This window comes from Crocodylus porosus, unplaced genomic scaffold, assembly GCF_001723895.1.
Source record: "Crocodylus porosus isolate Cpor-Errol unplaced genomic scaffold, CroPor_comp1, whole genome shotgun sequence".
Classification (NCBI taxonomy): domain Eukaryota; kingdom Metazoa; phylum Chordata; order Crocodylia; family Crocodylidae; genus Crocodylus; species Crocodylus porosus.
In genome coordinates this window covers 9,917,887-9,942,559 of record NW_017728925.1, presented here as the reverse complement: position 1 = coordinate 9,942,559, position 24,673 = coordinate 9,917,887, and the positions used below count along the sequence as shown (strand labels likewise).

The window sequence follows — 24,673 nt, the reverse complement described above, 5'->3', positions numbered from 1 at the left end:
TTATAAGTTCCTTTGTTTGGATAGAAGACTACTGAAAGCTAGACCCAAGGGACTGAGTGCAGAATGGTTAGTCCCTCCCAAGAGAGGTGCAATACTCGTGGTTTTCCCCCACCGAATATGGATTGCTCGCTATACTTTTCAGGAGGTCAGTAGTTTGTAGGGCAGCAACTAAGCTACAGTTTCTTAAAACCAGAGTTTGGTTTATGCCAGAATCTACTGGTAGTCATGGACATTCTTCACTTGAACTGCAAGTCAAACTCTAGCTTGGAGGAGGCACAGACTACCAGAGCAGCAACAAACAATGCCTTATACAACATTAACCTAATAATGTAATGGAAAACTGTATTTTTCCATGTCTGTGGATGAAGGGATAGGCAGAGGAGGGAGTAAGTGTCAGAGCAGGGTGTTCCTGTGGTCAGATCAGATCTGTCTTGAAAGGAAGAATTCAACTACTTATTTTCTTGGCCTGGTTTCAAGGGGCTAGAATAAGAAATGCACATGCAGTCAATGCTTGGCTGAATAAGTTTATTCAGAAAGAAAGAAAAATTGTAACAGGATTAAAGTCACCTCTGCAACAGAATGCAAAATTTTTTCCAATAGTGTTTTCCTTCACATTCTTGGAATAGAACACCCAATAAATATTTACTCCATTTATAATAATGCTCCATATTAAATCAGAGCCCTGCCCCATTGCAGTTAGATCATTTTTATAATACAGGTTATGGGCAACCCCGACAGGCAAAAACGCTGCAAGGAGCTATCCGCTTTCTTCAAGGAATATACAAAATGTTACACAGATATACTATGTACACAAACTCGTGCAAATGGGAACTCGCAGGCCCACCCTGCTAGTGCCCTGCATGAGGCCTCTAACCATGTACTGTGCCAATAACACTGACAGTCAACACTAGGGCTGTTCAAATGAAAGGACTTAAAAAAAAACATTGCCACCCTCCCCTGATGGGCTAATGTTCAGTTACTCCAAGTTCAAAGGAGTGCTTTGATTTTTTTATTTCACAAAACCCCTCTCCCTACTGTAAAATGATAAAAGTTAAAATGCATTAAAAATATTCCAATGCGCTGTGCTTTGGCTTTAGAATGACAATGCCCTGTACCAGATTTACCAAAAAAAAAGAGAGAGTTGACTACAATTAGCAGATTGATTATAGAAATGATCTGCAGAATAGTAAGTAAAGAGAACCCACAAGCCTCAGAGCCTTGTTTGCTGCTGCTTTTCACTTCCTGCCAGAGTTACTAGAAGTGGAGCAGGTACATGCTTCTAGGTCACCAACTTGGGATTTGTACTGTATCACTGAGGTTTACATAAGTTAGGTCTCTTTAAAAAACCATGCATATCTTGGGTAATTCCTAGCTACTCACTGTTGGGATTGCTAAGTCCACAAAGAGGAAGCAGCAAGTATTAGATTTAAACCCGTATGTACTTGTCAAACACTGGATGTTCTGGTATAATTCCTTTTTTGCCAGCAGATGGAGACAGTAACTCAGTGTTTGGGCCCTGCATTCATTAACACAGTATTTTCAGCCTCAAAGTATTTATCACAGTGCACTTGCAACTTTAAGCATTTCCAGGTGACAGTCCTTTCTCCTGCATGTATCCCAAGAACTTAAGGGTGTGGAGCAGAGAAACAGACTTTAAATGTCAGCCCAGAGTACCGCTAATGCACTCTGGTAGTGTAAGCCTTGCCAACGCAAGGAGAAAAGGAGAGCTAAGAAAAGGGGAGATCCCCAGGGTCCAGAAATTTGTAACAAATCACATATATTAAGTGGTTTCCATTTACTTATTTCTCCCATTTTTTAAATAAATAAAACCTTTCAACATGTATACAGTGAAACATCATCCTTCAAAGTGCACTTGCATTCCTACCCCACCTCCAATCATCCACAAGTTACTTGTTCATAGCAAATAACAGAGCAACCATCCCTAGAGGACTCAAAGCGATGCCAGGCCATTTCTATGTAATCAGAACAATTTCTTTAAATGTAATGCTGCCTAGGCAGGAAGCCTGTATCTTCTGGCTGTATGACTGACAACGCTGGTTTCAAATACAGGGTAGGATGCAGCTTAGAGAGAAAAATGGGAGGTTTAAGATCTGTGGTATGAAATATAGAAATAATTATTCTGAATCCAAAGAGTTTCTTACCAGAAGGAGGGAATTATTTTGGGAACCTTTTAGAAAGGGATGGACAGGTTGCAATCTTAACTAGTAAAATAGTGTCACTAGCCAATCATTGCTAAGAAGCTGGCCACCAACAGTAGAGGTTTTTTTCTGGAGATGGGGCTGCAGGAAGCAAGTGATCAAGTTCCTCTGTTCAAGATCATGAAGTCCCCCCACTTTCATATGACCCACCTGTGGTGGTGGTAGTGACTGTCTCATGATTAGTTCAAGTCAAAGTCTGCACTCAAGAGTGCACCAAGTAACAGGAGGAAAGGGAAAGAGATGAAGTCTGGTGCTAGAGCTCCACCTGATGCAATCCCTCTTTCCCCATGTCTTTAAAGAGAACATCTGCCCTGACTGGTAGCACTGGTTAGAGATACAGGGCAAGTACTATGCAGCTTGGGTCCTTACAGGCTCACAGAAAATTGTTGCAAGTCAGGTTCCTGGTGCCATTTAAACCACCATGATTTTGACCTCATCATTCTCATCAGCACGATAGAAGAAGGGAATACATGGGTTTTCCAACAGGGAGCCCAGCCTTTCCTGAGGGTTTTGGATCTCTCTCAGAAGCTGCATAATCTGCTTTGCAGTGGGGTCCTCTGGGCTGGGCTGTGGGCCTTTGCTGTCGCTAGGGGATGAGTTGGCTTGAAGAACTACAGCTTCCTGTTCTGGATCATCTGTTAAATTCACCTCTCGCAATCCTGTCAAGAGACCAGGTAAACAGATTACTATTCCCATCCAAACACCTAGCCCTCAGGTTCACCCTGCTAGCAAGCAGGAGCCACTGATGAGTGTGCAGGCTATTGCTCACCTTCTCCATCAGTAGCATTAAGTTCAATACGCCTCTCCAATGGAATGGCACTTCCAGTTTGATTTGCCAGGTCTGGGTTCTGAACACCTGCCATATACTTGCTGTACCATTCATTTCTCTCTCCAACCAGACGCATCACCAACTCCTGGAGCTCCAATAACTTATTCTGCAGCAAGTTACAAAGAAAGGAAAGGCCATGAACTTCACATGTCCTGTGCCACAGGTAACGCACAGCCCTCACTGACTCTAGAGGAAACTGCCAGTATCCAACTTAACTGACCTCAGTTGCAGACAAACTAGAACATACTCGGAATGGCAGGTTCCAGATCTCCAGAGACATCTCTAGAGTTCTAAAAAAAATGCTTATTAAAATTGGTAGGTTTGAACCTCATTAAGTGCAGGCACCTTAGCAGATGCAAAGACTTCTGGTTTCAAACGCTTTCCAAGTCAATTTACTGTACTTTCCTTTATCCCAAAGCTAGTAGTGAATCTGGCACAGTACAACAATCTCCTTTGGAGATGCTACTAGCTAGTGCTCCTGTAGGACAGAATCGTCTGCCAGGCAGAGTCCTGTGGAAATGTTTGTTGTGGGTATGTCCTTTCTGAGCCCTGCACTTCGTCAGCTACTATGTCATCTCCATCAGTGTGCGCCCTTGCACACTCCACACATGCTCCATAGCTTCTTATCCATGGCGCGAGTACTCTCGCCCGAGAGAATTTCCCTTACCTTCATCTCTTCCTTATCCTGGGCCAGTCGGCTGATGTACTCCTCCTTCTCCCGATGCCGCTGTTTGAGGATAGCCCTCTGACTCTGGTACAATGCAATATATTCCCCTGGAACACAGAAGGAGCATAGGGCGACTAAGAAAGGGGTTACACAACATATAACATTTCTCTCTGCTTGAGCTTTACATTGTGGGTGAATAAACAATAAGGCTTTACAGTCCAGCTGGCAGCAGCCTGGACACTGAACTGGAAACCTGACTCAGCTAGGTAACATTAGGATGCAGCTGGAGGCCTGGCAGTAGAAATCCTGCCTGGAGCTGAAATTCTCAGGGTCCATTAACAGTTAGAAAAACACCTGTAGTTTTACTGCATAACTGAGAAACAACATGTTAGTACACTGTGCAGACTTCACTGAGTTCATTCTTGTGCTGGCTGATCTTACCAATGGTGTCTGTTTCCCCAGAGAGCTGTATACAGCGATGCTCCAGCTCCTCCAACCGCTCCTTCAGGTCAGCCTTCTCATGCATCACATCTGTAAAACGGGACTGAATACACAACTAGTATCAGCCTTCTGAACTACAAGTGTACAAGGAATATGTATAGAAAATGATAATCCCCATCCCATCAGAGTAAGTGCAGGGAACAACACTGTTCTTTCCTTCTTGCTCATCTCTTGTAGGAAAACCTGACTGCTTGTGGATGACAGGGAATATACAGGACAGAGCTGAAGAAAATATGTGACGAAACACTTCTCCCTCTTTGCAGCCAAAGGATAAAAAATCCTTTTGATTTCTGCCCACCATGCTGGACTTTCCCAATCACTGAAGAGGCTTGGCAATCTTGGAGCCTAACAGCACCTTTCTTCCTCATTTCTGCAGGATGACTCATTTTTAAACCTGCCTGCCAGCTACTGCTTCAGGAAGAGATCAAGAAGCAAAGCTGGCCCCATGCCCTTCGCAGAATAACTACTGCAACAGTTTTACTAGGACAAAAGCAGCATCCAAAAGCTAGAAAGCAGAAGCAAGGGACAGGTTTGTCACAGGAAACCTGGCAATGTAGGTCACAGAAACCAGAACCCTGTCATTTATTCCAGGGCAATCTGAACTGTGTCCTCTATACATGGACTGGACAGCAAGCACCAGAACTCAGCAGAGAGCAGGGGATGGTGTCAGATGCTCACCTGTAGTTTCTCCATGGCAGTTTTTAAGGCCTCATGAACCTCCATTGGGACAACATCTGTAGTGGAACCTGGAAAAGAAACAAGCAGATTCAGGAGGAACTGTATGAGGAAGCACAATGAAGTCCAGTTCACTCTGTGAAAGGGACCATCTAGCATGGCCATCAAGCGCTTTTTCCTTCCCGCTCCCCTCAACACAGCACAAGTAGATTTACCTCCAACCAATGTAGCAGTATGTTGCTGTTCCTGCCTAAGAACTACTATTTGCTGCAGGAGGCCACGGCATTGTTGTTTTTGTGCACTCAGCTGCTGTCTCATTTCTTCTCGCTCTCTCTCCACTTGGGACATAGTGGACACCAAGAAAGCGACCTAAGAAGCAATACCAGACATTCCACTTGAGTGCTTTTCACTTATGCAGTGTTGCTAATCAATTACCTCCGAACCCTAAGAATGATCCCCATTTTGCATATGGAGAAAGTGCAAAGAAACTGACTGATTCACCCCTCCACAAGTGTTTTATTTACAGTTAGGAATCAGGAGGGGCTTTACTGAGAGTCCTCTGCATTAGCTTTTGCCAAGGGTCCTGTGCACGCCACAATTCTGTAACTGCAGAACTTTGTGAGGGACATTAAGGGTTTTTTGTTTTGTTTTGGTTTTTAATCTCAGTTTTCCTTTTCAGTTTTGGTCCTGGACCTCATAGCTAAGAACAGGGCTGTCCAAACAGCAGCAGCTCTCTGCAGCTGCCAGAACCACTTCTTTGTAAACACAATTTTGATTACTGCTCTCCCAGAGATGTCCAGTGACCAGTCATGGTAATCCCAACCCAGGCTGCCTCCCAAGATAAAGAATATCAAAATAAACACCACAAGAACCACAGTGCTGACAAGGCTCTTATTAAATATTTTACCCTTTTTAAACTAAGCAAAGCTTTCAAAGGATTTCCAATCTGCCATGCAACAGTGCTGCAGAGCCTAGAGAGTTTGCTGCCAAGGGGACACAGCTTTGATTATGCCCCTTGCTACTATACACGGGCTGCTGCCTTGTTATCAGATCTGACATTTTATGTACTTGCTGGCCCCCCACTGAGGGTTATCTGACAGGCCCACCACACTGAGATTCATACACAATTGGGAGAAAGCAGCTTTGCTGCACTTTGTAAACTCACCATTTCTTCATGGCTTTCAAAATTCTCTGGGATCACAAGTGAAGGTTTCTGAGTTTCTTCCACAGTCTCTTCACTCTCCACCCCATCTCCTGTAAGACACGGGACACAGACCAAGGAATTATAATGCACCAGACTGTTCAGCCCATGCCAGCTTTTTAGCTGGAGAAAAAGATCAACTGTATTTACTCACCTTCCACTCGAAGCAACATTTTGCCATCCAGCTCTGCAGCTAACTGACTGACTTGAGCCTGAAGCTCTTTGTTTTCTTTGGCTACAGCTGCCAGACAATCCTGGAAGAAAGAAGTAGGAGCTCACTGGAGAGGTGGGATGGACTCTATGCACCTGAAACCTGCACCAGAAAGTTTCACTACAAATTCATGAGCAACAGGAAAGCTCCCATGTGTTGGCCCCAAACACTTTCTATGCCTCTCTAGTATAGTACTATAGTGACAGAGTCCTGCTTCCCATCCAACTCCTCTCTTACCTTGGTCTGCTGTAGCTCCTTAAGGTGCATCTCCACTGTCACTTTGCCCTGAACTTCCTCATGCTGCAACCGGTCCATGAGCTGTGTCTGAAGCAAAAACTGCTTGTGTAGCTCCTCCTTCTCAGCAGCCAGATGCTGGTATGCCACAGTGTATTGCTGCAAGTGACTGTAGTACTGATCCCGCTGCTCCTGCAGGCCTTGAGCCTCCTGGGTTTTCAGCTCCACCTGGCACACAGCAATATCCAACCCCATTATCAATAATTCTACGCACATACATTGAGCAGCAGCTATCTCGGGAAGTACCACTGTCTGATCAAAGCCTCTGAGAGTATGGACAGACCGACAACTAACCCTGAGGTAAGCAGGGGTACTCTGACACATCAGTACTTTGCAGTAACTGGTTGTGTATCTGCTCTTTCAACACACTAAATAGTGTGTCGGTCCATACCCTCATTCCTACTGGGCACCACTCACATAACACCACCTTCCTTTTTAATCACAGAGAATAAGAAGTTCTGATTTTCATGACAGAAGTGATGACTGACAATACACCCAACTCCTGCCATATAGCTGGATCCAAAAAGAACTGTCAGTATCAATCCTCAGATCAACAAGGGACATTTCACTCTACTAAACACCACCTGCCCGCAAAATGCCAGATCTCCACAGTAGGATTTAGACAAGGTAAACTGTGCGGACTATCTCTGCATTTGTTCCTTACTATATCAATCTTACAGTAGAGCTTGTAAGTTGTTAGCCCTTCTATATCACACACTGGTGTGGTAGCACCCTGTTGCCCAGACACCCTGTGCATACCGTCTCCTTGACCTCAGCCAGTTTTTCCTGCAGCTGCCCAATCTTCTTGGCCAGCTCCTTTTTCACATGCTGCTCAGACTGCAGGGCACTCGTCACCTCCATGTTCTCATTTGTCTGCAAAAATGCATAACCACTATATGAGACAGGCCCAAATTAACATCAAGAACTCTTACGCTGTACTCTGCAACCCAAGGCAATGGGTCACATTCAGTCCTGATAGAACATGAAATCAAGGAGTGTTTCAGTGACTGCATTTCACCTACAGAGGAAAACTAACAGGTGATTAAAGTTTAGAAAAAAAAAAAAAACTCTGCAGGAATGGTGGACTGGGGATCAGTAAAGGAAAGGTGTCACAAAAGAATGAGGTCTTAGCAAATAGCGCAGCCTTGCTCTCCTTCAATTATGCAGGTAGCCTAAGAACACACAAAATGATAACAGTTAGGAAACAAAGCAATGAGCTTGTAGACCGCTAAAGTGAGCAGATAGCTGGAGGGGCAACAAGAGGAAACAGATAGCTGGAGGGGGCAACAAGTTGTGCTCCCACCTACACCTCTATGTACAACCCTGAAAGACAGGCTGAGGAGTTCAGACAGCTGCAATGTAGGCGAAAAGCCAGAAAAAGGATTCAGGATTGAGAAGGGCAAAAAGGCAGTAGAAGAGATGAGAGCAGCTGGGAAGAACCCCTTCACAAGCAACATGCATGCAAAATAGGGGGACAGAAAAAGACAAGAGACGAAGGAAAAGAAATAAAAGCAGCTTAAGGTTTGGGGAAAGGGACGGAAGGAAACCCCTTGGCACAAGCACAGACACTAGATAATCCACTGAAAGCTTACTAGAGAGTTTGAGAGATGGCAAGAAGTCTCCTAGCACAGCACGATCTAATACTGGAGGTTCAATACCAAAGCAACAGATGGCAAGATAAGGCCAATGTTTCTGCCAGGCCCTTATCACTGTATGTGCTGCTGCATGATTGCATCATGGGAGAAGATGCACCAAGAGACATACCAGCTTGACAAATCCATTCTGTAGCTCAGCCAGCTGCTCCTTCAGCTCCCTGTTTTGGCTCAGAGCTCGGCTGATGGTGGCCTTGTCGCTCTGCATGTTCTCCAGGATCTGTTGTCTGTCCACAGACTCCTCGCTGTAACGCTGCACTGTCTTCTCAAGCTCTAGCAGTTGCTCCTCCTGCTCCCGGTTGAGACGGCTCAGCTGCTCATTATCCCGAACTTGAGCCTGGTACTGTCCATGAAGCTCCTCCTTTTCTTTCTGCAATCTCTGGACCTCCTCCTGCAGACTCAGCTCAGCTTCTGTGGGTCCGGCCAGTGGGGCAGGCTCACTATCCTTGGATTTCACTGCTGGAAAAAATGGAGTCACAACCAGTTGGTCGGAGCTGCTCCACTCATGCGCATATAAGTTAACAAGGGTTTTACCTTTCTATGTGAACATGCTTTGCCCACCTAATCTACTATGCTGGGCCCAGTACCAAAGGATGGGATGATGACAGCATAATCCAACCCTTCCTCTGCCAGCAAGACAAAGGAGAAAGCCACAACAGTGCAGCCATCAGTTTGCTGCAGCATACTGTTAAAAGCTTTCTGAACTGGGGAGCAGAGGGAGCTAAGTGCTAAGCAGGCACTGATATATCAGAGTTAGTTTTACTTCCCAGTCTGAGCGATTCACTGGGACCAGGAGCTGCAAGTTTGCCTCAGGAAGATACGAAAAGAGGTTAATGTATTCTTGAGTGCTGGTGTGAAGGGCCTTTTTAATGTTCACTAGGTCAGAAGGTTTCCCCATGCACATTAGTCTTTCCCATTGTTCTGCTAGTTCTGGGGTAACAAATCTGGTTGCCCAAACTTTTACATAAGGAGAATGGGTAGAGCCCCCCTCTAGTCTTCTGGTAACCCACCTTAAGCTCAAAATAGTTGGTTCTACCTGCTTTGCTGAGCAGCTGAGCAATACTGTCTTCAAGCTCCTGAATCTGCATCACATTCTTCTCCTTTTCCTCTGTCAGTGTTCGGACCTATGTGGTAACAGAGGGAGGAGTTAAAACAAGTACTTGCCATGCATTTCCTCCTGTTGAATCAGCCTTGAGGTCCTCAATATCATTAATAATAATGCCGTTGCACACAGAGAATACAGCACTGCTGTTTTTACCTGCTCAGACAGCTGCTGTAACCGTTGCTGCCAGATACTGCCCTCCTCCTTCAACTTCTCCACATACTGATCTCTTTCTGCCTGGAGCTGGTGAAGTGACTCTGACAGCTACTCAGGAAGAGGAAAAACTACATCAGTTAAGTGAAATGAAAAGTTGTCAGTTGAAGGAAGACAAAAACATACCAGTGCAAGTGCAGAGTCTCAGCCAGTATTGCCCTGCTGCACAAAGGTTGCAATATTGACCAGCACCATATTTCATTCAAATCTCTTACCTGAGTGACCTGTGTTTCCAGGTTTGCCCGTTCTTCCAATGCCAGCTGCAGCTGCTGGTTTGCATCCAGATTCCCCGACTGATTGGTAAACTGCCAGAAGAGGCAAATAAGTTACAGCCAGCATTCCTTGTTTTCTCTTTATAACTCCTTCTTGATAGCAACCTCTGATGTGATCCTTTTGGCAATTTCTATGGTTCTGCAAACTGTTCTAGTTCAACACAAGTTAACATTAAAAAAAATATATGGTCTGAGCTGAAAGATGACGGTTTAGAAATGGAAGGGTTTGGGGGTTTCTTAGCCCTCTGGAAAAGATCTGTGGGGTGTGTAAAAGGAACAGTAATGGCTAATGTATTCCAATAGGTTGGCAATATGCCCCTTTCTTTTCCAGAAGATATAATTTGGTCAAACAATTACTGAGCTCAATATAGTGATAACTGGGTGTAATTCTAGAGTGTGACATAACATAGACTAAATAATCTTACCCTAAGATCTATAAATGCACCAGAAGAGCTAGTATCTAGAGAATCAACACTGCAACGCTCTCTGAGAATAAGCTTCCTGCTCCTGACAATCAACAGTTACAACCTTTTAACTTCAAAATCGTCCCTTAAGTTTTGTATGCAGCTTGGAAAATGGTAGTGGGTAAATGAGGATTATATTAATTTTCTTGTAGCATACTACCCTTACTTCCCAAGGTCACAGCAAGCCCTACCCCACAATCAAGAATACACACTCCTCAGTAACACTGCAGTCACCTGTTGAATCATCAGCTCAGCCATTTCCAGTTTCTTATGCAAATCTTCCACATCCAGTTTCATGGCTGAATTTTCAGAAACCAGGGAGCGCAGCTTCTCCAAAAGCTCAGAGTTCTGCTGCTTCAGTTCCTCACTGCCTTTGCTGAGAGACACACAGAAATAATAAACTAGCTATGATCCTTACTTTTACCAGTGGCTCTGTTGTTCATGTGACTAGTTTACAGACTCGTCCATTCTGGTGACTGGAATGAAGTCATGTTGTGCAGAGGAAGGGAAAGCCAGTGCAAGAAGATAGTTCTATCACAGTTCAGTACTGCTGGCTCTGCAGTAACAGAAAACTGAACTCACCTGTGCTTGTACAGTTCCAATTTCAGGTTGTCTCGTTCCTTCACTAGCTCTTTATTATGCTGGAAAAAGATTAAAAAAAAAGGGACTCAACCCCAGACGTTAAAGAAAGAAAAAAAAATTTAAGCTGCCTATTATTAAACCTTCTGTTGATCAGCTAATGTGGAACTAAAAAACCCAAAGCTTCATATTCATAGGAATACTCCTGGCCTCTAGGGCTGAAACCTCAGAACGGACTTGCTTCGAAGCTCATATTTAGCTATAGTTGGCTGGCACTGGAGCCAAGTCTGTCACCCCATCAAACTTCATACAAAGCCTGAACTTGCCAGGAACTCATCTGTTCAGAGTCTTTTCAGACATGACACCACCAACTAGCCAGGAGGTTTTGTGGCAAGCTTCTGGATCAGCATCAATGCTCAAATGTCTCTTTGATGGAGGACTCCTGGACAGAAGCTGTGGTTGGGTTTTCATTGTTTGAATCTGGCAAGACAAATGAAGCAAGGTGCCAGATCTGAAGCCCAAAAATAGTGGCTGTATAAAAATAAGGAAATCTGCCTTGGTCACAGAGGGTACAAAACTGTGGTCTGGTCTCCCCCTCTTCTCAGAGATTGCAATATATACAGCAGTCTCATGAAAAATTAAATGGGAAAGAGGACAACTGCTGATGACAGTGTAAGAAGAGGGAACTCTTACTTTTTCTGACTGCTTCTGCTGTGTAGAGATGGAAGACAGGGTGCGTTCCAGCTCCGATACCCGCTGGCGAGATGACTGCAACCGAGTAGCAAGGTCTTCAGCTTCTCCTGAACAAGTCAAAACAGACTTACGTGGAACAAAGTTCTAAACAGCTTCACAGACGTGACTAAACAATGTTTTCTGTTGAGCCAGCAAGTTCTTACACTCATTTAAGGAAAGTAGCACATTGTCTGCTAGTTCAGAGAGTTGTATTCTGTTCCTCACTCTTCCACCGAGTCATTTCAGCTTTGGGAAAATTAACCTCCTTGCGCTTCAACTTATTTTTAAAATGGAGATAATAATACTCCCTTTAGAAAGCATTAGGTGCTTATTATTATTTTTCTAATGCAGAAAATTGCTGGAGTTCATTTGAGAATGAAACACTCAGGGGAAATTTATCTTACCATGATTGCTGTGGTATTCAACTCAAAAGCAACCAACAGGATGGCAAGAAAGGAACAGCCTGGGGTAATCACCAGGTCCTAACAGTCATGACAGAGCTTTAACAACATACAAAAGAACTGTGCTTCCCATGGGATTAATGTGCTGTGATTCTGGGTACAGCCATGATGACAGATGCAGTAATTGTGCCAAGTACTGCTCATTAAGAAGTCACTGAGTGTTGTAGGCTGGCTGCCAATGAATTGGTGCCCATGACTTGAATCCTCAGCTTTTCCAACTGAATCAGGTTTGGAATAGACCTCAGAGTTCATCTAGTCCAATCTTTTGCTCAAATGTTGAATGGGCTAGTTCTAAATCATCCTAGGGAAAAAAAATACATATCCAGCCTCTTCCTGAATGTTCAAAGCTGATCTACCTGTTTTCTGCCGGGCAGCTTGTTGCGTATGTCCTAGTGCTGTCTGTAATTCTGATTTCTCAGAAACTAGGATGCCAATAGTCTGAATATGAACCTTTGGGAGAAAAAAAGAACAGCTCAATTTTAGTCATTTTCACTTGGCACTATATCTCCCCAGCTGTCAGAGAAGGATAATTCAGTAAAGAAAGAAAGGACTAACATAAGATCCAAAACTAAGTACACAGCCTGGCTGATTGGCTGCCTTCTCCTGAAAGCATGAATGAAAACATGCAAGGGCTTTCACAAGGAAAACTATTCAGCATTAGTAGCTCAGATGAAAGCTAAATGAGAGGCTTGACCAAAACAGAAGTTTTGACTTACCTGTAGCTGTTCCCTTAGTGCTGCTTGCTCTTTGACAAACTTCTGTTCAAACTCTTTCTTCTCCTGCATAAACAAACCGTGGACATTAAGCCCAGAACTTTTATTTAAAAAATGTTAAATGGAAGATGTTAATTATATTACACAAACTAAGTTTATTATATTGCAGAATTATTAGCATCTAAATAATACAAAGAATTTTTAGAAATCTACTATTTTCTTCATTTAAGCCTCATTTATTTATCATACTTCATGTGGTCTGGACAGTGACAGATTCTCTTGCACTAGCACAAAGCTGTACTGTTTGGATGGCAAACTACTAAAAGAAGGCCATTTCCGCTGAAGAGCTCTGAAATTCATTAAACATTATTTTAATATTACATGCTGTTAAAAAGTAAGTTAAAAAAAAAAAAACTATTTTGGGGGCTTACACCATTCAGTAGTTTTTATAAAGGACAAGAGACAGAACTTTCAAACCCCAAATCATGTCTCATCCGTAACTCATAGCATCATAGGAAGACAAGGAGAGGGAGGGAAATGTACAAGTTATAAACAAATCAATAAGCTGTGAAGCTTGATATGGTTTTGTAATTTGAAATAAAAACAAATCCAAGATACACTAGTCAGAGAATGGGCTGCATCACTATCAAAAAACTAAAGGAGAAACATAATTATAAATGCATAGTGTATTAAATGTTTTCTTTTCAGGGAGTTTTAACCAGACATACATTAAAGGTTTGTGAAAGAAGACTGAAATGGACAGCTTTTCTTTTACGCAAGCGAGTATTTTGGTTTGCCGTTCAAATACATTTGTCTATGGAAAGCAATATAAGCTTTATACTTATGAGCCTGTTTTTAACCAAACAAGAAAAATGCTTCTGCTTTCTATCAGGTACCCTTTTAAATCATGCAGTGCCACCTGCACATTCTTTACATCAATTTCCTCAACAAAAGGGTGTATCACGAATATTCTGCTCCCAAGGGGAACAGAAATCTATCCTAAGACTACAGCTACTGGGATGCCTTTTACCTTCTCCAACTGATTCACAGCCTCTTGATTTTGCTGTTTCTGCAGAAGGAGCAAAACAGATGCATCAGTACTAAGCAATTTTGTTATACTGCTCCAATCTGTAAATGCATTTGCCATCTTAACCAGATGCTTGCGATACATATGTGTAGCAAATGCAAACAGGAATTCCATTAAACCATTCTGACATTTTCTACAAAGCCAGGTTGTTTTAACTATTAAAAATAATAGACTCTGGACTAATGGTATACAGACGTAGTAACACATGCTATCCAGTTCCGGATATACTTTTCGGTCCTCAATAGAACTGCCACATTTCACAATAAAAATGTTAGTAAGGTAACACAATCATGAATTCTTATATCTGAGCTACATACCACCTTACATTAAACTTGCATCCTACATTCTAAGGTTTTTATCATTGTAATATTTGCTATGCCCCAACAATATATTAGAATTCTATTAAAAAGAATGTATTCCCTCCTCCTTTCCCTTAGGTGAAACTTTAAGCATACCATTGACAATATGTCAAAACCATGATCCAGCATAAAGATGAACCTTTATGCCATGCAGAGTCCTAGTTAAGTTGACAGGGTTCTGCAAAGGGCATGGGATTTTGGTCACGTGGAACAGATTACAGGACTGAAGTCAAAATACACAGCAAGGGCCAGTGTATACAATCCTGTTGCAATATACTTTAATTTCCTGTGAGACATGGCAGAAATGAGCAGAAAGCAGGGTGTGCACGTGGTATGAAGAAAAAGAGGGGTACAGAGACACTGCACCAGGCTATGCTACCAGCCACAGGAACAACCACAAATCTGCTTTATTCAGCAATGTTCCCGTTTGCTGCTGGTGGCCACCTGGTGGCCACCTGTGTCTTTGCCACAGCAGTTTCAGAGTCCCCTCATTGCCAGCAACATAGCTACTACTCCCCCACAAAGAATGAACACTGATCAAGTACTTCCCTGCAATCCTATTAAAAAACACAATTTAGGAAAGTGGCAGTACTGGAGATAAACTATAAGAGGCTTTGATCATAGTGCCACCACTAGACAAAAGCAAGTCCAGGAATGTAGGATAGGGCCTGTGTAAAACTCCAGGCAAGAGACCATTTCATATGCCTGTCCAGAAGTAGGTAGCCACTGGTGATCAATGCTCCAATACAAGGTGCCTCTACAGGTCAGCCTCAATACTACAAGAGAAATGAGGATGGATGCAGTGGAGGGAGGAAGGGGAGAAGAACAAAATAATGGAGCAAAACAAAAGGGGTGATAGGATACATAGGAGAGTCCTGTACTTCAGAGGCAAAAGTGGTGGGAAACAAGCCAAGGGAAAACCATTTCAGATCAAGCACATTTCTTTTCAGATTGTGCAGGCTTTTCTTGAAGTATTAAAGCAAGAAGATAAAAAGCAGCAGCAATAATTCAAGCAGGCCACAGAATGCAGCAGTTCATTCATAGTGCCACAGATGCTGAGATAATGATCAGACACAAGCCCCTGGGCTCTCCCCTAACCCCCCTTACTCCCATTCTGCAGACAAAGTAATAACGGAAAGATCAACCTGAGAAATTACAAATTTTCAGGTTACTGCCTGTGGACAAGATTCTGCTTCTACTGAGTTTGGTGAGTGCAGATCAGATCCAGCATTAGTTTTATCATGAAGCTAGCCACCCTGGCAAAATATGAAGAGATCAATATTGTATGGATCTTATTTCATGTTATTTCATTTCCTTCATACAGGCCAATACATTTAGGAGTCTTTTAATCTGACTTTTCACCATCTGACTGGGTGTTCCCATAAAATCCACTTTGTTCCCTGAAAAATGCTGTGCAAGTAGCTTCTTTTGTGGCACTGTAAAAGAACCCATAACCTTGCAGACACCCAGAGAGCATGGAGGAGCAAAGAATGTCAAACTGGTTGGCTGGATTGTTTCTTACCAATTCCTCTATCTTTGTATTGAGCTGTTTGTTAGTTAGATTGCTGGAATCTAGGGCTACTGCCAGCTCCTGGTAACGTGTCTGATGGGCGCATGCAGACAGGTGGAGGAGAAGGTAGAGGGGCAGAGGAGGAGGGAAAAAAAGGAAATAATTAAAAAGGACAGAAAGTAAATCAATATCACAGTTTTGAATCTGATTTGGATTTCCCCCAAATATACTGAGCTTTCAACAAGTTTGAACCAGATATCAAGATGTTTTATATATTTGTTTGAGGCCTGAATCTCATTTAAAAAATACTGAGAGTACTAGCTGCATTCAGAAGGTCTTATTAGTTCCAACCCTCCAGCTGGAAATTTCCACAGATGCCTGTCTCCAACTGCCCTCTGATGTGGTAGTTATGCATGAACAGGGCAACAAATAGGTCTCAACATCATTACAGTGATGGTCCCACTGTGTAATTGGTAAAGTGCTAACCCAGTGAATGAGAAAAAAAAAAAATCAGACTAAGCAGGACTTACTTCCATTTCCTTTATATTTGTGGAAGAAACACCACTTTCCCCATTCACATAGGATGTGGACTACAAGAAAAATTGACATACAAAATAACTGTTTTATTTATCAGTACAAAATAGGAGATGACCTTCCATACCCCCAATAGTACACTATTATTTATACTGTGCCTTTCTCTGGAGGATTATCAAGGCACCAACCAAAAGCAGATAATATCTATTTATCTGGGTAAAGGTATGCAACCTGTACAGATCTCTATGTACAATCACATCCAGAAATGGTCTTACATGAAATGTACAGGCCACATACTTTAGTTTTATTGCCATGAATTAAGAGAGTGTGTTTCATGGATATAAGCTGCTACCCCCTCCCACTCTGGTTCTCTTCCTACTGGTGGAGTTTCACATTCCTACAACAATAGTTTCTACTTTTCAGGGTTTAAAAGTCTTACTGTTTAGTGGGTTGGCTGCAAAGAACTCTGGGACTGACGAGAACATTCCTGAGCTGGCTACTTAAACCCCCACTTCTGAAATTTAGAAGAAATTGCATTCCATTTATCCTGTTAATGAGGCCAAACCTGAGAGACCAAGCCATTGAGCTGCTCAGACAGCTGGCGAAGACTCTCTGTTGAAGACAGGGACCTACAAACAGAAAAAAGATAGCATGTTGTTTTACAGGGTCTATTCGGGAACTGGCCAAACTAGCACAGGAGGCATTTTGATAGCAAACACCTTTGTCATCCCCTTTTGAGCCCTATTATAGGTGCCTTTTATTAAAGGAAAGGTAACACACACACACCTGTTTTCATCCAACACATTTTTATGACCATCAGCATCATGTATCTGTGGAGTAAGACAGAAGAATCACAAGACTATAGCAGACAGAAACATACTTGAGCACCCCAAAGTTTGCATTAGATAACCTCTGCCTTTACTGTAATCCATTCAAATATAACTTCAATATTCATAGCACAACCCAAGTCAGGTCCAGGTTGTGGATCATTTCTGCTTATTCTGAGACCTCCAGAAAAGATCTTGAGCATTTACAAGTGATATATTAAGCCAGGTCAGTTCAAAGTCTTTAGTGGCAAAAACATACTGCCTTCCTAAAGAGCTGAAACTTAATTCTCAAATTCTTTAAAGAACAGAGGCCTACTCCTTCTGAGGAATCACCTGTTTTCTTAGGGATCTCCTTACTAACTGAGATGGGGGAAGGAAGGAGCAAAGGATAAGTTTCCTTATGTGGTGAAAAGTTCATTTTGCTTTCAGAGTTGGACCAAAATTGAGTGGAGAGGAGAGAATTTTACACTTGTCTGGAAATCTCACATGACCCTTGACATATTAATACAAACACACTTCTGCTCAATACAAACAGCATCACTAGCGTGTCAACGCAAAGGCTCACAAACCTGTGACAATGGCATGCTACTGGAAGCAGGTGTGACAGAGCCACAGCTAGGAAGACTGTTGCTGTTAGATAACACAGGGACATCGGCAGCCAGCTGTTCAGCATTATGAACGGTAACATCACTGTCAAAGTATGCCTGTCACAAAACATATCACAGGGATTACAGCTACATGCTGAATGCGGGGAGAGAGAAACACACCCTTAACAAGATTTCTGTGCACAAAACAAGGCGAACATTGTGGTTATCTACAAACATGTGCACTGGCAAACAAATCTGTGTTCTCCCCAGAACAAACAGGTCAATTCATCAACCTGTTTTCCTCCACTGAATGCTACACAGTCACCTGTTACCCCAGCTCAAATGGGACCTAGAGGGCTTTCATGTAGAATTAGTGTCCAGGGCAGTAAATTTTACCATATGCTTAACAGGACTGCTATATATGGTACAAGGGAACTAGAGCAGGCAGGGCAAGATCAATGCCAAATCTATTCTCTCTGCTTTGCAAAGCACCATCTTCATTCTGCCACTGGGGAAAACACTGATCAACAGATGCAAAATAAGATGAAAAGAATGGGTTAATAACTAATCAAGTACTCGGTTAGTTCAATTCAAGCACCCCTTTTCCTCTCATCCTCTTTATTGAAATTGAGAATTGCTGTGAACTGAAGAGGGTTTGACACAAAGATATAGAGCATTATAAATCAAAACACCAAATTCAGCTCTTGAGGTAAGCAGGTGTGACCCTCTAATGGAATCAAAAGGAGCCGATACCACTCCTGCTGTGAATGAGTTTGGTCTACATGAGAGTTAAAAATGTTATCTTTGCATCACTGCAGACAAATAAATGTACCATTCTGGGGATGGGTATGATCAACCACTATCTAGTATTGAGTCACAGAGCAACTAGACAGTCCCTCATCTGCCTGATCTTCAACCTTACTGGGACTTTGTGATTTTTTCCCCCCATTTTCTGTGCACTCTCGCAGCCTGGCAATCCCTGTCATAATATTACCCCAACCAGAGCTATCAATACATACTGACATTACAAAGCAAACATTAAAGCAGACCATCAATAAATAGTCTCAGCAAGATTCTGTGGCACTCTACAAGATAATTTAATACCATGTCTTCTCTTATTCTAGCTTAGTTCCTGACTGTTCAGAGGGAATCCAAAGCATTTATGTCCTCTCTTCCTCCTTCCCAACTGTTTGTAGGGGCAGAGAGGGGGTCTGGGTGTCGCTTGTTCACTTGCTCACCACTTCTTATGCGAGTCAGACAGCCAACTCTGAAGACAGATTTCAAAACAACAATTAGAGAATGCCTGAACTAAACTGACGAGAAAGAGATTGGAATGTTTAGAAGTCTTTTTTAGCAAGGCAGGTTCTTGCTGGCAGGGATCAATATATATTGAATGTTCCTTGGAGGATCGTGTATTGCTCAACCCCTTCCCACTGCATCCTCTCTCAGGTTTCCTCACTCTAATATTGGCTCAGAAAAATCAACAAAATAGAGCAGAAAGTGGATAGAAGGGATCCCCCCCATCATATCAATAAAATATATTAAATTAAGTTGCTAATATCCTACCCTGAAACTCTCTCTACACGTATCTAATGCATCATGCTAAAATGTGTGATGGTTGTCCTGAAAAGATGGTCACACAAAAAAAGATTCCTTGTAAAAAAAAGGAAAAGACCTCTGAAGTGAAAGCAGCTTGAAGACCTAATTTGCAGGGAGGGGAAAAGGGAAGGGGCACCAAGAAATTTGTCAGAAATTCTAACACAGCAATTCAACCAACTACAGTTGTGAAATGCTAATAACTTGAAGAAGCTAATGACTCAGTTCAGCCCAATATATATCAGCAGCCATTTGCTTTTTCTTAAAGTTTCCTCGTTTGTCAGGTGTTCTCCCCCTTTCACAACCAGAAAGCTACAGCAGATGAGGTGGGAAGGATTTGCCTGCCTGTGTTAAGGCACCAATGAAGGCATTAGCTCAGATGCCAGCATTCAGCTTTTCTGCCTATTAGCATTGGGTAAGTGTTTAAAGTGGCGTTTCCCTGACTCAGGAGTTCTACCAGCAAGACAACTGGGAAGAGAAATTCTCTCTCATTACAGACTATACTTCGAGAGCAACTTGAAAATCAGTCTGAGGCCCTGGGCATCGTTATCTGCAGCCTCCAGGAGGAAAATCTGTAACAGCTACTCAGTCCAAAACGCACTGGTGCATGAAAAGAAAGCAGAGAAAGGCATCTGGGACATGAAGACTAATGGAAGAGTAACGTTTCCATATTCACAATAGCACAAACACGGCAGGTATGGATTAGGCCCTCATTTTGAGATTAGTCATTGACAGAAAAATTATTAGTACATCCTACCTCAACCTGTCCTTGAACAAACATCAATTCTCTTTCTGATGTGTCCATCTGATAAGCTTAAATATACATTATACTTCTAACATGCCGCATTCAACCTCACAGGAAAGCACCTGTCAAGTGCTCTTACCATGCTCTCCCATATAACATCCCACAGAAATACCCCACTTGCAAGAGCTTTGTGCCAGGCACTCCAAGTCTCTGATGGGAGCGCTGCTGCATTAATATGCAAGGAAAACTAGTGAAAGTCTTATTTTATCTATCACATCATGCAGGTTTCACAGCAGAGTTGCTCTACTCTACCTGGTGATTAACATAGTTATGTCTATGGGTGGAACAAAAAGAAAAGGATGCAAGGCAGGTATAATGACATGCTGGACTTGAAAGCTTAAGGTGAAGACAGTTGTGGACACTATACAAGTTAATAGGTAATTGAGGTTTTAGGAAAGCAAGAACACTAAATACTTCCTGAGTCATCATGTTTTATTTTGCATTTTCTGTGTTTCTATCAACATTTTAGCCTTCTTTAATTTATGAGACTACTTTTATGAAACATGTTGAAAATAAAAGGCTGGTAGAAGCTTGCTCTCTCATACTTGTATTTTATTACAGATAAGAATGTTCCCAGCCCCTTTGCTGCCAGAACTACAGGCAATATGAAGACATTAGAGCTAGTTAACACTTGCTATAAAATATCTGACTTCCTGCCTAGACATATTTAAAACCATGCTACTTGCCAGATTGCATCACATGTGCAAATTTCATCACCTGTCACAAAATCGGCTGGCTGGAATAACTAGACAGTTTACTTAGGGCAACTACACGATTAGAGATGAGCAAGAACATGTACTTCAGAGATGAGGCACTCATTATTTAATAAATAAAACAGCGACATGCAAACAGGAAGATCACAGATCTAGAAAATAAACCCAGCCTGTGGCCCAGTTTGAACAATGCTTTTATATGCCCCATGCCGCATCTTTGTGGGAACAAAGTGTATGGGGAAAGGAGTGGCGAGGTGTTTACTATTCATACCATCACCCAGGAACCCCCATACAATTCTAAATTGCCTGATCTCACAAGTCTATCTTAAGGGAAGCTGGTGCAGTTCACATCTTTAAACTTGACATAAATCAGAAGGAAACACACGAAGTAAGAGCAACAAAGAGGCACATTAAAAGGGGAAAAAAAGCTCAAGGTTAATGAAAACAAAAAACTCAAGCAACTGACAACAAATATGCCAGAATGAAGCTTCATCCAAAAAAATCAAGAGGCAGTTTGAAGAGAACTTGAAGCATGCAGTAAGGACAGCAAACTAGTCAGAGGGATGCCGAACACTGCCTCACCTTCCTCTTGTCCAATGAGGGTATGGCTACCCCATTGGATCGATTAAGGTCTGACACCAGCACCTTCAGTATGTTCTGAATCTAAAGGAAGTGAAAGAAAGTGGAAAGAGAAATGGCTCAGAAAGACAGAGTGAGACACCAATCAAAGGGTGGCTGCAACCAAAGGACCTTGCATTCACTCTCCCTTTACCAAAATGGATGTCGAAACATAGGATCAATCATACAAAACGAGGGCTGGAAGGGACCTCAGGAGGTCAGATGTAGTCAAAACCCCTGCTCAAAGCCGAACCAGCCCCAACTACATCATCCCAGCCAGGGCTTTGTCTACCTGGGTCTTCAAAATCTCTAAGGATGGAGATTAAACCACCTCTCTGGGTAGCCTGTTCCAGTGCTTCACCACTCTCCTAGTGACAAACTGTTCCATCACAGCTAACCTGAACATCCCCTGCTGCAATTTGAGACCCTCACTCCTCATCCCGTCATTTGCCACCCCTGAGAACCGCCATCCTCTTTGTTACCCCCACTTCAGGGTGTCGAAGGCAGCTCTCACCCCTCAGCCCCCCTTCTCCAGGCCAAAAAAGCCCAGTCCTTTCATCGTTCACGTGCCCTGACCCCTCACATCCATGTCAATGTTTTTCTTGCTGGGGTCACTTGATCCCAACTGACTTCCTGCCCATGGCAGGGTAGTGGGGGGTTGGGCTCCATCTCACGAGGTCCCTTCCAGCCCCTAATATCTATGAAATCTATGAAATCCACACTGCCTGCTCTGGGGTCAAGAACGGCTTCACTGGCAGACCTAGCCCCAGCCCGTGGCGCCAGGTCCCATTAGCAGCTGCGGGTTGCGGACCCCATCCGTCCCTGGCGTGCGTCGCCCCGCGACCAGGCGAGCGCAGGACACTCACGTTCTCGGGCGACGGCCTGTCCCTGTCGTCGGCGCTGGTCGGCGTGTCGGGCCGGCTGCCCTCCTTGTTCTTGCGCTTCTTCTTGGCCGCGGCCGCGGGCCCGGGGCTGTTCTTCTGCTGGTACTCCTTCAGCTGCGGGGGAGGCGCGTCATCCGGAGGCCAGGCCGAGGCGGCCCGGGGGAGAGAGGTTTAAACGGGGGGAGGGGGAAGGAGCGGCCCCGCCCGCCCAGCCAAGGTCACCGGCCCGGCTACCCGAGGAGGGGGCCGTGGTGAGGGGTGGGGGGCGTTACCTTCTTCTTGGCCGCGGCCAGCTTGCTCTGCCGGCTGCCGCCGTCCGCCATGGCCGCCACGTCAGCGGGGGCAGGCTCCGCCCGGCACCAGACACCAGGCACCAGGCAGGCGGTGCCCGCCCCCGCGCGCGTGCGCATGCGCGTGCGCGCCGCCTTCCCCTCTCGCGTGCGCGTGCGCGCCTTCCCTTCCCTTGCCCCGTGCGCATGTGCTACGTCCCTCATCTTCCCCTACTCCGTGCCTGATCGTGCTTCATGGCAGTGGGCTCGTGAGGGGACACAGCCCTGCCTCTGCCTCTGCCTGGGGTCTGTGCAGTGTATCTTGGCCCTGCCCACCCAAGTCCCTCCCTTGGGCCTTCCTGGGCCTTCGGGATATGAAGCAGATTCAGGAGTTGCCTCGTGTAGTGTTAGGGTTGTGGGGTTGAGATGGTGGATGGTATGTATAGGATGGTTTGGACAGGACTGATCATGCCTCAGGTGGGGTTTGGACCAGATCAGCGTTTCCCAGTCTGTGGTACTGGTACCACCAGTGATATGCAGGCCACCTGTCAGCAGTATGCGTTAACAGCTTTATTAGCATTACTTTACCTGACAGAAAATTTGCTGGTGGTATATAAGGTTGAACTGAAAAATGTGCCAGTGGTACTGAAGGTTGTATTGTTTTAAATTAGTGGTGCGCAATCTGTCAGAGTTTGAGAATGGCTGGACTAGATGATCTCTGGAGGTGCCACCCAACTGACCCCCTTTATGATTCTTAGCTGTATGCAAGGCTAGTTTCTCTTCTCCAGGAAACGGTTGTGGCTTACAAATTTAACCTGAAGTTTATCCAGTCCTGTTAAATCTCTATCATGCTTGAACCCTGCCTCTGGGATTCATGGTATGTGGAGGATGTTGCCTTTTTTCCTGGATTGAATCTTGAATTCTTGAACCTTCCTCCTTTAGCTTACTTCCTTTGTGGAGTAGTCTGGATCAGGTCAGTGGTCCATTGAATCTGTTATCTCTGCCTCCAGCATTTGCTCAGGGTTAATGTTTCAGAGAAAGATGAGTGTCACCACTGCACATGCAATACACTCGGGCAGTTATACCAGGGTAAAAACAGGAAGGAACCTCTTCCTGACATGTGCCTAGTGCAGTGCAAACGGTTTTCTTCTCTTGCCCTGGGTTTCTACTGCAAGAAGAAATTGAGACGCACTAGTGAGAACAGGAATGTAGGTGGAACAGCTCTATCATTGGGTGTGGTTCAGGTTTTCAAGCACTGTGAAATGTGACTCATTTTAAACTTGGTTCTACTTCAACCAGCTGCTGTTGCTGTTTTTCAGTATTTGTCTGTATTGGACATTTTGTCCAGTTGGGATGTTGAGATGCATGTTCCACCAGGGTTAAACCTGGGCATGAGGTTTCAGAGGAATGCTCAAGGGCTGCAAGTGGCAGTGGTGGTATTGCAGCAGGTGTTTCCCTTTCTAAGTCACTATTGAATCGAGTCAGACATGCATGTGCTGTACAAAGGGTGGTGATGATGGCACTCTTTTCCTTTGCAACTCAGTTCTGAGTCAGTTTCCCAAGCCTATTACAGGATTTTTTGCTTAAAGAGATGCTGTCTTTTGGATGAAATGCAATATTTAGGTTTTGACCACTTTAAAAAAAACAAGTTATGGTATGTTTGTAAGAACTGGAATTTTAACCCAGGTGTCCTGTCCTCATAATTATTTGGATAGTTATAATCTGCACAAGCTAAAGTTTCAGATGCTGTTTCCAATGGAAAAAAAATATTTTTTACTATTAAACATTGTGGGGGTGTTACTTTGTGCTGTTAAATAGATCTTTGTATTTTACACCAGAGGTTGCTGCATTTCAGTGGTGTGTAAAATATTTCATTTGTATATCAGCTGTTTATAAAGTATTCTTGTAGCCTTCCAGGTCAAAATCAATATATATATAGAATCATACAATCACTGAGTGGGAAGGGACCTAGACAGATCATCTTGTCTGACCCCCCGCCATGGGCAGGAAGGAGCACTAGGGGTGGCAGGGGTCACAAGACCCCAGCCAGGTGCCCATCCAGTCTCCTCTTGAAGATTTCCAGGGAAGGTGAGAGCATC

General features: G+C 43.7%; 1 protein-coding gene across 4 annotated transcripts; it reads right to left on the bottom strand.

Moving 5' to 3' along the window:
- Window positions 1-510: 510 nt before the first annotated feature.
- Window positions 511-22,677, bottom strand: GOLGA2 (golgin A2). Of its 4 annotated transcripts, none has more exons than XM_019540705.1 (28): window positions 22,578-22,677; window positions 22,288-22,419; window positions 21,386-21,466; window positions 17,672-17,806; window positions 17,062-17,105; window positions 16,841-16,904; window positions 16,272-16,331; window positions 15,754-15,834; window positions 13,816-13,854; window positions 12,789-12,851; window positions 12,429-12,522; window positions 11,573-11,679; window positions 10,883-10,941; window positions 10,535-10,676; window positions 9,780-9,869; window positions 9,508-9,615; window positions 9,286-9,373; window positions 8,362-8,708; window positions 7,357-7,470; window positions 6,541-6,765; window positions 6,247-6,346; window positions 6,057-6,145; window positions 5,107-5,260; window positions 4,895-4,962; window positions 4,157-4,259; window positions 3,716-3,822; window positions 2,989-3,154; window positions 511-2,878 (listed from the first exon to the last, which is right to left on the bottom strand). In XM_019540705.1, the coding sequence occupies exons 1-28, from the start codon at window positions 22,626-22,628 to the stop codon at window positions 2,631-2,633; spliced, it is 3,159 nt and encodes a 1,052-aa protein (XP_019396250.1). In that variant the 5' UTR covers window positions 22,629-22,677; the 3' UTR covers window positions 511-2,630. The 4 variants fall into 4 exon arrangements, with proteins under 4 accessions (XP_019396250.1, XP_019396251.1, XP_019396253.1 ...); XM_019540706.1 differs by having other exon boundaries at window positions 8,362-8,705; XM_019540708.1 differs by lacking the exon at window positions 15,754-15,834.
- Between the last annotated feature and the right edge of the window lie 1,996 nt (window positions 22,678-24,673).